This window comes from Mytilus galloprovincialis, chromosome 11 (assembly GCF_965363235.1).
Source record: "Mytilus galloprovincialis chromosome 11, xbMytGall1.hap1.1, whole genome shotgun sequence".
Classification (NCBI taxonomy): Eukaryota; Metazoa; Mollusca; class Bivalvia; order Mytilida; family Mytilidae; genus Mytilus; species Mytilus galloprovincialis.
In genome coordinates, this window is record NC_134848.1 from 21,444,699 (window position 1) to 21,457,652 (window position 12,954).

The 12,954-nt window shown below is 32.1% G+C and overlaps 1 protein-coding gene across 1 annotated transcript in view; it reads left to right on the forward strand.

The window, feature by feature from the left end:
• LOC143052069 (uncharacterized) overlaps window positions 1-12,411 on the forward strand; it is a 30,890-nt gene extending 18,479 nt beyond the window's left edge. Inside the window, exons 4-9 of the mRNA XM_076225040.1 lie at window positions 1,244-1,549; window positions 2,828-2,894; window positions 3,624-3,682; window positions 4,530-4,595; window positions 6,176-6,238; window positions 12,398-12,411. Of these exons, the coding sequence (XP_076081155.1) occupies window positions 1,244-1,549; window positions 2,828-2,894; window positions 3,624-3,682; window positions 4,530-4,595; window positions 6,176-6,238; window positions 12,398-12,411 (575 nt within the window). The remainder of the gene's footprint in view (window positions 1-1,243; window positions 1,550-2,827; window positions 2,895-3,623; window positions 3,683-4,529; window positions 4,596-6,175; window positions 6,239-12,397) is intronic.
• Window positions 12,412-12,954: the final 543 nt, after the last annotated feature.

Below are 12,954 nucleotides of genomic sequence, written 5' to 3' on the forward strand. Positions count from 1 at the left end.
ATTCTAGCACGCCCTTGCCATCCTCATCACGCTCTTCTTACGACTTGACTACGTTCATACTACGCTATCATTCTCGTTGTCATTTTCACATAAAATATATTAAATATATCTCCAGTTTTTTTTGTCTGTATGTAGTTCTTGTCTTTTTCTCTAACGGCTTAACCATGCTTCTCGTTCATGTAAATTAGAATTAGAATTTCCATTTGAATGGTTTTACACCGGTAATTTTTGGGTCCCTGTTCGGTGCGAGCTAAGGCTCCTGTTTAAAGGCCGAACCTTGGCCTATAATTCAAGGTCAAATGACGATATTTTAGTGAACGATAGCAGGGATGACACAGATGTGTCAATAGATATAAGAAGATGTGTTCAAAACCATAGTACGATTCTAGCACGCCCTTGCCATCCTCATCACGCTCTTCTTACGACTTGACTACGTTTTATGTGTAAACGTGGTATAGTCGTGGTGGAAGCATACCACATCTTCTTATATCTATTGACACATCTGTGTCATCCCTGCTATCGTTCACTAAAATATCGTCATTTGAGCTTTATGGACCAGCAAAAGGTTGTAATTTAGGTTGCCTTGGTCGGTCCGAAATCTCTGCTTGATCTGCCTCTTCATCAACCCCTTACCACCACGCCCACGTGTACTAGAAGATGTTTGGTGGCATGACTGTATTGTTTCCGAGAAATCCATGTATTAATCAGAAATAGAAGGAAAGGAATTATATTGACATGTAACACGATGTTAACGTTATTACTGATAACGTAGTAAGATCGCGGTATGAACGTAGTATAATCGCATTAAAAGCGTGGTAAGATCGTGTTGCAATCGGATAACTCGTAGTATGGTCGTAGTGAGAACGCGTTGAGCGTAGTGAGGTCGTAGAATATTTACATTTTTATGCCGCTCATACCGCGACCTCACCACGATCTGAATTTATTTTAGATCGTGGTGAGCGTAGTGCGATCTTGGTCTAGTTGGACTGGGGCTTAAAGGTTTTCATCTTTAAACTCATTGTTTTCTAGTTTTAAACCAGATCTTGTGAAAAAATATATCTTACTTCCTTTCCTTATCTGATTAAGATGTCAGATAAGAAAATCAGTATATAATGATGGGCAGATTAAAGAAAGTACATGCCTGATTTCATTGCATTTGATTTCAAATTATTTATCTAAAAACAACATTCATGTTCTGCCTAAAAACTTTGAAACTATTGTCATTGAAGTCTTATATTTTCAGGTTCACAATATGTTATAAGTGTTTACCCTAATTCTGAACCTTGCAGAAACTATGACAGATACCAACCCTTTCCACTTGGTTCAAATGCTGGCAGTGACTGTGTTTTTCAGAAATCAACATGCAGTGAGGAAGGGAACATTTTATTTCACCACGGTTCGCCGAAAACGGATCTTTCTTGTCGTTGTAATTTTCAAAAAGGATTTGGTTTTGTTAATGAAATACCAAATAGATGTGATTGTATTCCGTCACAAGAGGACTGTTCTTGTTACTTGAAACAGTGTCCACTAGGACACAGGCTTATATCTGGTAGGTATGCAGATTGAAGATATCCCATACTATTATATACACTGTCAACAATCTTTTACTTACAAATGAAAGTAATTGTTGAATAAATTATGTTGAAAAACATGGATAATTAACATCATGAAAAAGTTCCCAATGCAAACCAGTAATGTTGACTATAAAACAAAAGTATATTATGATCAATACATATGAAAACACAATTTCATTTAAGGTCATAGATAGTCTTGTGTGTACTTATTTGTTAAAAATCGCCCATATTTATGAGAAAACGCGTAAATTAGACTGACAAAAAAAAAAAAAAAACACAAAAAAACCGGAATAAGCATTGTGCGAGCAGTTCACATTTTCGAAAATTTTCAGGTGACTTTGGTATATGTTCAGTTCTAAATCATTCCTTATACGTAAATGTAAATCAAACACTAACCACGAAAGTCATGCTTTCAATAAAGACATCTTTAAATAACAGAGAGAAAAATGAACACTATTTATATTCGACTATGAGTAAACGTGTTTTTCTTTCATCTCAACCGTGAATCATTTTAGTCGTATTATTCATGTCGAATTGGAAAGTGTCGGAAAAGTATTTTTCCTTTAAACTGTGACTAGCATTTTAAATTTGTAATTAGAAGTCGAATGGTTTATAAAAAATGCATTATATATTCAATATTCACATTAAGAAACAGTATATTATAAAGTATGTGGAAACCACGATTCAACTTTTTACTGTGAACTAATTCTAAAGTAATTAAGTCTAGAAATGTCGGTGGAACCTGTATATGCAAATGTGTTACCGGATACTTATGCTCGTTATGAAATAATTTCACAAAGATTTAAAACTGAAATACATGTGCATGAAATTTAAATTGAGCAAACAATATAAAACCGTATTTTAAAAATATGATCATCGCAATAAACATTGTTTTATATCCACTACTCTAACTGTAGTTGGAGTAAGAATATTTTTGATTTGAGCAAAGTTCATAACTGCAACCAACACAAATCATGGTCACTTGCACACTAAAGCCATAAACCATTTCACCTTGTTCACATGCATCCACCAATGCTACGCGTTTTATTTGTATATGAACTGACTTATACATGCAACATTAGTGAATTAATAGTGCTTTACATGATATAAGTGACTACTATATAAAGGAATTCCTAGAACTTCAAGTGACAATACTTGTGACTTAAATACAGGAGCATACGTGTAATTCTATTGTGACTCAGTTTTGACTGCTAGACATTTACATTGCTCTAATGACTTTCATCATTATTTAGACTATGCCTGTCTCCATGAAGACGACAGGAAACACATCGTGAAATGTCCTGAAATGGGCCCTGAGAAGTGAGTAAACTTGTTTATTTTTAATAAAAGAACATATTTTGTAAATGTATATGATCATACGGAAAATTTAGTATTCATTCTCCGTTAATGGAATCTACCCAATACGGTTGATCACTACATGAAAGTTAACTATTATTAATTATTTAAGTGTCACGATCAACTTTTTAAAATAAAAAAAAAACATAATACGACATCAAACTATTGTTAAATGTTAAACAGTTTATTACTTTGACTTGCAATTGATCTAACTCCGGTTTTATCCCTTATGAATTTTACTAACTGTCTATGGATCCGTAGGGGTTGTAAGGGAACCATATAACTTATAGTATTCGTCTTATTATATTTAGTTTTGTGATTAGTTACAAAATGGATGACCGTTTGCCATTCATGAATTCCCTTGTCCTCATATTCATGCTTCAACTGTCTTTTGTTTAAGTTTGCATGACAAAATATAGACATTTGAACTGTTTCATTTGCGGTTAATATTGTTTGTTTGAGTCAACAATTATTTGTCATATTTTTTATTGTGATATGAGCTAGGCTATCTTTATTAGTTTGAATTTACTACATGTAAAAATGTAAGAGCTGTTTCCGCTAAAGATTATAAAAACTGTACAAACCCAGGAAAACAGCTTTGAAGATAACAATGGCTAATATGGTCTCAACTTTCTGCTATATGTGGAACAATAACCTATTATCGTCATTTATGTGAATCTATTGTCATTTTAGTTCGAGAAAGATGACTACACATTTACGACAGCTGTCTAGCAAAGAACTAAAAAATATAGGTAAGTAATGTTGATTCAAATGACAAGTAAAGCTTTAATGTATCAGAATATAATTTTCAAATTATTTGTATGGTTCAACATAGGGAGGTTGCACGTGAATTGCGTTAGTTTGGTCTTTCCGTATTTAACATTGAATAGTTCATTTTACAAACAGGATTTATTTATAAGAATGACACTAGCACATTGCACCTAGTCAATGTTGTGTGTGTCATCCTAATATTAATGCTATTTAAGTTTTTAAGAAAAATGTATGTCTTGCTGAGTTGTCATCCATCACAATAATTAAGATTAGCAACATACATGATCTTTCCGTATACATTTTTGTTTTCTATAAAAGAAAATCTCATTGGAATCATAAGGCTACCCCGTTCATGTTTCAAGTCACAAACGGTTTCCACAGTTCATGCTCAGACAATTGCCTTTTAAATTTTACATACAATATACATTTATATAACATAGTCGTGCTTTTTTTACGCTTGGAATATCACGGATTGTTAGAAAGTACAAAAAGAGTCAAATATTGCTTTCAGTATCACTGTAGATTAATGAAAAAAAAAAAAAGATTTCAGGAAAGGCATTTCTCTGACTTGATAACGTTCAATACGAGGTAATTAGTTTTTCTATCAGATACACTTCTTGGCTCTGCGTAAATGTAACAATGTCACTAATTTACTGAGAAAAACTACGGCGGGGTTACTTGTGTCATCAAATTGGTTTTCCCAGCTCAGATGAGGCGTGCATCTCTTTATAGTCTCTTGTGATGTCCAGAAACAGGTTTCTACATGTATAGACAATCTTCTTAACACTAATAAAATTATATTACACTTTTTTTTTAATTTATTTCCAGAATTTTTAAACAGACGTATTGACTTCATTGGTTTGACTTGTCTGACAGGTATCTGCATTGTTTATGGTATGTGAATATAGTGGAAGTTAAGTTTCATACACTCAGAAAAGATTTCTTATTAGAAATTTGCTGACATAGATATAATGTCGTTTAGACAATATTGAAATTGTTTTCATTTAGAGTGATTATAAACTGTCCAATACACGTATGACGCTGCCAGGGTGGGATATGTGTATACTAAATTGTAGCGTGTACCAACACTAAACATCAAAAGTAAGTTAACCTATAGGTTGCACATTGTAATTACAGCTGCTATTTTGCTTAACATCTTTTAGGGAATCACCTAATATTGATTGATGTTTGGTTCACCTAGTAAAGCTAAGATGTGATTGCAATGTGTTATCTCGAAGCGACACAGCGTAAAAAATTACCGGTTTAAATGCAGTTGGAAATTTGTTAAATTGATTTATAATAAAGACTCACTGTAATTGGAGCGCAACATATTATTTGAGTATAAGCCTAGAGGGGTTTTATGCGTATATAAATTGAAAATTACGCTGCACAGCTCCATGCATTCACTTTAAGAAAAAACCTATATACTTTGGTGTGTCTAAAAAATGGCCAAACTATTGTTATGACATTACCTACATGTAGCAAGTTAATGTGGCTTCAGTTAGGAAGAAGAGGATACATGAAGATAACGGGATGCATTAAATTATATACTATTGTTTACTTAATGTTATTGCTGAACCAAGTCAAGAATATGACAGTTGCTTTCAATATGTTAAATTTGATGTGTTTGAGCTTTAGATTTTGCGATTTGATACAAGATTTTCTGTTTTTAATTTTCCATTGTATTGTTGCTACTTTACTCTTTGAACACTTCATATTAGAAAATATTCGGTGTTCATTACAGAATATTCAGGGTTGTCACAGTCGAGGTAAACTTGTTGTTTAAGCTTTCTCGTTGACACCAACCCTCTGTCCAGGAAATCATAATAGAAAATTGACGCTCTTGAATATTGCATGAAATATGGAAATGTTTATTACAATTGAAGACTCTTTAATAGTTATGCCTCAAATGCACATCTAATCAGACGAAAACTAGTATATTCTCAAACTTCCTATAGATCTTTTCTGTAGCAAATTTTTTAAGAAAACTACATCCGTATTATCTTGCCTCGAATGCACAGCTAATATACTCGGATGGATATATCATCATGAACGCACAGTCCAATAGCATGATAGACGCAACACTTCTTTCTTTTGTTGTAGAGAACATGTTTCATGTTGAAAACTCACGTATTTTAACCAAAACAAAGTAAATTTCAGCAGGTTTCTTTTCAACATGTCAAATTTGTTTCTGTTATTTTTGTAATCCTATATAATGTCTGAGTTAATGGCCAGGCACAACACATATGACATAGTCTTTTATTGAATATTTATGTTTCCTACGATGTATCTTTTTGTATTTCATTGTACATGTTGTATTGTTATGTATTGTTGTTGAACATTTATGTTTCTCACGCTGTCTCTTTTTGTATTTCATTGTACATGTTGCATTGTTATGCTACTGTCTGGTTGTTAAATGTGCAATTGGACGTTATATTCGTATTGTTTATTTTTTCTATTGTAACTATTTTCAGCTATTGTTGCATCACTTTTGATCATCACAAACAAAATACCAAAAATGTGTTATATCGATATATGTAAGTACTCATGTTTCAAATATTTGCATGTATATTTAGGCGTTTCACATCCAGCTGTGAAATTGAATGCTTGAATTGTGAATAATAATCGTTAGTTTATTTCAATTACATTTCTTTCCGGTGGTTGTCTCATTAACAAATGTACCAAATCAAAAAGGGACATTATACATTATGTCCCGTGCGTGAGGGAGATATGAAGATTTGTTCGCCCAAAAAAAAAATCATATTTCACGAAGGCATAACCCAAACGAAAAATGACTTTTCGAGGGTGAGCATATCTGCATATATCCCTAATGGACGACATCAATAGTTCAATGAAGTATAAAAACTTAATTCACATAGTTTTTTTTTCATTTTCTCCCCACCCTCACCCCCCTCTTAACTTATTTTGGGAAATTTTTATTGACCAATATGGATATATGTAAAATCGATTTTTGGTATACAAAATCTGCAGAAATGTTTACCCCCACTCCCCTCTAAACTATTTGATTTTAAGTTTTTCTTTATCCTTAATTGATCTTTTGATATATATTTGATTCAACTGTCTATACTTTTGTTTTACTTCTAAACATGAAATATTTATATATAATTTTTCTTATCCGTTAGGTTTTTCATAACTAAACACAATATATGCAATGATAATCAGTACCGATTAAAAGTTAATTATTTATTCATTTATGTTTGTTGTTAGAAACAAGGATTTGTATAAAAGGCAATATACTAACTTTAAAATACGATCAAAACGTTTTAAAACATTAAGCACCGGAAACGTCGCACAAGGCCATCACGCCGTTCTGAGGGGAATCTGATACTCTGAAGGGAATATGAAGTTTTGTTCGACGTCACGTGGGGTAGTTTTAACCAATCAAATGTTGATTTCGCTATCAAAATTAACACGCAGTGCAATTATACCAATTGGCAATAAAAAAAAATATTTGTAACTGTATATGATGTCAACGTAAAAATATCAAACGAATAAAATCGAGTCACATATTTAGAAAAAGAAACGATATGGATTAAAAAGATTAACATCAATAAAAATTAGCCTATAGTTACCAACACATCATAATATAATAGTATATTTGGTTTATTTGTTACACGAATGTAATGTATATTAAATGATGTATCTCAGGATTTTTCTTCTTCTAAAATTGATAATTGAAATTTTCAGTATTGACCTAAAATTAGAAGCAACAAACATTTACGTGTAAATCAATTGGGCAAATTGTTGAACTCTGATATGTTGGTCTTTCAAATTATAATGTAGCCATATTTAACTATCCAAAGGTCGGACATGTTTGCAAATATTATTAAAAATTGGTCATGACGTGTATATCTATGGCGTACCGACGCTGATGTTTCTTATATGGTTTTCAATTTTTTAACTTCATAGTGCTGCATTTATGGTTGAACATTACTTAGCTTTTATCTTGTTTTACCTAGTTTTGATATTCATAGGTTAGTAAAATCAACTTATGGTAAAACAAAGATCAAGTATTATGATTTTTACTTTTAAATCTCCCTTTCACTGTTTTCCTGATCAGAAATTGAAAAACATGCAAAACTTTGCTCTCAATCATGATAATGCCTGAAAATTATTGGCTATTTCAAAAAATGTTTTTTTAGAATTCATGTTTTTTTAAAATGGTCTAACACGTTTGTGATTGCTATGTTTTGCAGGTCCATTTAATTTGGAAATAACACCAGATGGAAGTTCACTACGGATATCATGGTCAATATCTGATAAAGTACCTACTATAGACATATTTGGTTACAACATTTATTTTACCTATAACGGACAATGGGAGCAGTTGGAAGTCAGAAAACCATCCAAACAGTATTCATTTTATAAACCTAAGCCGAGTAAAACTTACAGATTTAAAGTATCAACCGTTTTAAGGAATATGGTTGAAAGTAAATGTACTGAAGAAAACACATTCAACACAGAATGTAAGTTTTCCTAAACATCGATAAAACCTACCCTTAATTTACAGACTAATTAATTTCTAGCAACTGTACGTCCAAAATTCGTGGGCTTCTGCCAACATATAATACGTGATTCATATTATTACCTCTATTGTCAGTTTTAAACTAATAACGGATAAGTGCCAATATATACAAAGTCATATAAAGTTGTGTACACATATGGATATATTTATTTAAAATTGTAGGCACATATCCCTACCTGACAATAAAAAAAAAAAAAACTCACTATGAAAGTTCGCTAACGTTTTCATGCCTTGTGGCAATACTCATTGTCTACACCTCATGGTGCGATGTTTAAAAAAGGAGTATTTAAAAATTGAACAATTAAGATTTTATCTTTTGTTGAGCCAATTTATCTTCGAAGTCACTAGTACTAGTTAAATTGATCAACTTTGTAGAAAATAGAAACGTTGAATTAACCTCACATATATAAGTATTTAGTGAGATATATTTGTACAACTGTTCACTCATTGATGGATGAAAACTCGTGAATCATTCTTTTAATGAAATCTGGATATCTTAAAAAATTCATGTACCCATGGTAACAGTCATAACTAGTTCCTAGTAACGAATGTATTCAAATAATCAAGATAACAAAGCATAATGGAAGGATTGATAAATAATCGAAAGAGTGTTCACAAACCTATCGGGATATGTATGTATGGCAACCAACCAAACAGAAGACAGGTAATAAAATGTTGAATTTCTGCAAATGATACAAAAACTTCAACTTATATTTTGCACAAAACGAAAACGAAACGAATATTTATTAATACTAGAATAAATTAATATCTAACATATAATGCTTCCTTTTTTTGCAGTGCCCATAACACCGAAAGTTGGAACTCCGAAAGGGGAAAACAGTAAGATTGTTCTGACGTGGAATTCACCACGAAATACTTTGATACAGATAGAAGGATACGAGATACAGTGGTCTATTGACGATTGGCTTACTATTGCTGATAAAAAAAATGTTGCGTCCAATGTCTTAAGACATGAAATAGAAACAGCAACAGAAGGTGTAACTTACCAGATTGAAATCTGTTCCTTTAGCAATTCAGTGAAAAGTTTATATGAAATTTTTGAGCCATTTTCGACTAGACGTAAGATTAAACTAAACTCTCTACTTCTTTTTCGCAATCTATGTATACTCAAATTTATACAAATTTAGTCTCTATAATTCAAATAATTTGTTTTGACTACATAATGAGAGTATACATATTCTGTGTTTACTATATGGGAATGTAAAAAAAAAATCAGCATAGAGAAATAACACATGTATGGTCAAGGTTAGGTACAGTCTTGCAAACGTGTTTGGCAAATTAATTCGTCATCAAATAAAACTAAGGTTGAATGAATCGTAAAGAGACTAATCAACTTTTTTCCTGATGATTAGTATACCTTGTTTCGCATTAGATAATACATATATACAACTCGTCTAAACATACGCCCTACAATATTCATGATATTAGACCTGTAAATTTGCAACAAATGTGCGAAAGTTGTTCTCCCTCGCCGGGATTCAAACTCCTGCTAATGTGGTTTCTTGGCACCAAATCGCCTTGCACTATACCTGACACGCTAGACAATTTGAACACCTAGGCTCTACAAATAATAAAGCTTTCGATGGCCGATTGTTACCTTTCCTCGTCAATTTTAATCTAGCGTCGGAACACAGTACATGATGCATAAAGCAATAGCCTTTCAATACCATAATATTCGGGATAATTGTGAAACTATTCATAAAAATTTCAAGATTATACATAAATTACACAATGACGTCACTCTTTGTGATGTCATGTGTTTTCGTTTATTGAAAATGTTCGTTGCTATTTTGGCATTTACATATTGTAACATCTCTTTTATTATTAATTTGTGCGTTTCTCTGTGCAGAGTTGTCTTGTGTATGTTTGTGCTGTATTTCTATATCGATATGTTTTTATTTAAGCGAAAGGTTTTGGTAAACCTAAAACCAGGTTTAGCCAACTATATTTCTTAAAATACCCTGTACCAAGTCAGGAGTATTGCAGTTGTTATCGTATATGTATGTTTGCGTTTGTGTTTGATGGACTATAATTTTTCTGTTGTTGCGTTGTTGATTTTTTTTTATAGTTGATGTGTTTCTTTCGGTTTTAATTTGTTACCCAGATGTTGGTTCTCTCCATCGATTTATGACTTTTGAACAGCGGTATAATGCCTTTATTTAATTGATTTAATTGTACAGTAATTGTAACTGTATAGCGTAATATAATCTGCTTTTATTTCATTAACAGATGATACGTTTACAATGGAAGTAGCATATGACACTTATGATCAGAAAGACAAAGTTCTAGTGCAAAACAACGTTAATGAAAGATTTAAACGCACCTGTAATGGATTTCCAGGCGATCAGAAAAAAATTCACCAATCTGAAAGGTGTGTTAGGGGAGGGTTGGTTCTGCTTCAAACTAGTTTTATCTCGTCATATATTGCCTGTGTCTGTCCAAATCAGGAGCCTTTCAACTCATGCTTACAAGCGGATATTATATTTTATCGCTTTCACACGTCCGTACATCCATCCCGTGCCAAAGTCATCTTAACTCTAAAAATTATATATTTAATTATGGTTTGACCCTGTTTAGGTGGTTTGATGGTTTAATAGATATGAGAATTAAAACATATTTCGGGGAAAGAGAAAGTTTTAAATGGACCTTTATTCTTTTCAATGTTTTGAACATGTATGTACAAATTAAATTTTCATTACCGCCTTAAGTGCAAGAGTTTGTTGGTCTGATTATTGCCGGGTAAAATAAAAGATTAACGGTTTTCGTCAATTAACTGAGATAACAAAAACTCGGAGTCAGACTATTGTGTACGGGTTGGCTTATATAATATTAATTATAATAAATTCTTTATCTAAATAGGGTAACTTGACTAATTTTCATTGAGGCCTCAGACAAAATACATGCATACAGTTAACATTTATACATTCATACATTAAAATACAATATATATTACAAAATATATTACTAGTATATACACAATTTAATCATGCAAACATACAAATGGCAATAAATGGCAATAGTTGATAAAGTTCTTGTGCACAGTGACCTTGGGAAATTTGTGACCTAGAATGTTTGAGATCCGTCTTAGCATATTAGTAAAGTACAAAGCAGTGTTCATAATCATATTAAAGTAACATGTGGTAGTCCTGATCACTGTGTGCTGAACAAGCATTCATCAATTGAAGGTTCGTTTAGCTAAAAATACCATATTTAAACCACATAGAGATTATGCCATGTTCAGACATGCAGAGTCATTCGTTATGAAGAAGAAAGTCTCTGGTACAGACGAAAAAAAGGACGTAAAATTATTTACAAGAGGGTTTAACCACAGGACGAGGTGGATACAGTGACCGAATGTTACACCGTCAAGACAATATTTTAATGAAGAAATGAAGGATTCCTAATGCTTTCAAGAGGAAATAATAAAGAGGATAATGTCACACGACACTGCAGATCGTGCCGTACATGCCAACTTGTTAGTAAGCAATAAATGAATTGTGCTGCTCCACTCTTGCCAATTCCAGACTTTAAAGAATATCTCAGCTGATAAGTAATTGATTTGCATTTGCACTTTCCCGAAGCCCTTGAGTTAAGGAATACCAAGACACCATCTATGGTCAGCAGTTGTACAAAAAGAAACATTCAACTTTTTTTCAAAAAGTTCGAACAATTATAATATTGGGAATGCATGTTTGAAATAATGTCGCATTAAAACACACTGTTCTGCTCATATTCTACTTTTCTAAACACATATATTTTAGCACACACTTTCATGAGTTTAACTGATGTGTGGTCAACAGTATACATTTTACGCACATGGAAGTGTGCCCACTCTATAAATCAAGTTATATTCAATTATATCAAATTGTTTGCCATGAATATTTTGTGCTAAAAGGGAGAACGAGACCACCAAGTATTCAAAACATTAGAAATGGGTAACTGTTTTCATATTGTAAAAGGGTTTTAGAACAACAGTAGACTACTTATGACCTGCAATGTATGTTGGAGATCATTGAACATATAGTTATCCCACTCTTAATATTGTTGTAAGGATAGCTTATATCCTGTGTTCGAGTGTAATCATTCTATTTTTTTGTATCTAATCTTACATAAAAAAAATATGTTTCAGTGAAGGCAGCATAGTTGTTACAATTATGTTTATATCTGAAGGATTTACTGATGAGAAGGTGTTACATGATACCTTTAAGAATACATTTCAAAAGAAGATGATTGGATCTGACACAATAAAATTTAAAAGTTTTTGGCTAAAACGAATGAACGGTAAGTTGCAAAGTCTAACGAAATAACTATGAAAGTACAAGTTGAAAGTAACAAAGTTATTTCTTTCATATTAATTGGTATGATAATAGTTTTTTGTCATTTCTATTTATTGTTGGAATATTCAAAAATGTTTTTCAGCTGCCCTATTTTTGTAAACAATGTACAAAAAAAACATGTCTAAAGAAAATTGCAGACACTGAACGATTTGTAGTTTACAACCTAAACGCATGCAAAGACGTAATTTTGTTTTTTAGATCACAAGTTGGCTACAAATAACACTTTTTCCGATTTGTAACGTTTTACATTGACTTCTCGTATTTTATAAATTATCAATACAAATATAATTAATGTCACTGCTGGTAGACGTTTTGTGTCAAAGGGCATCACCAGCCCAGTAGTCAGCAC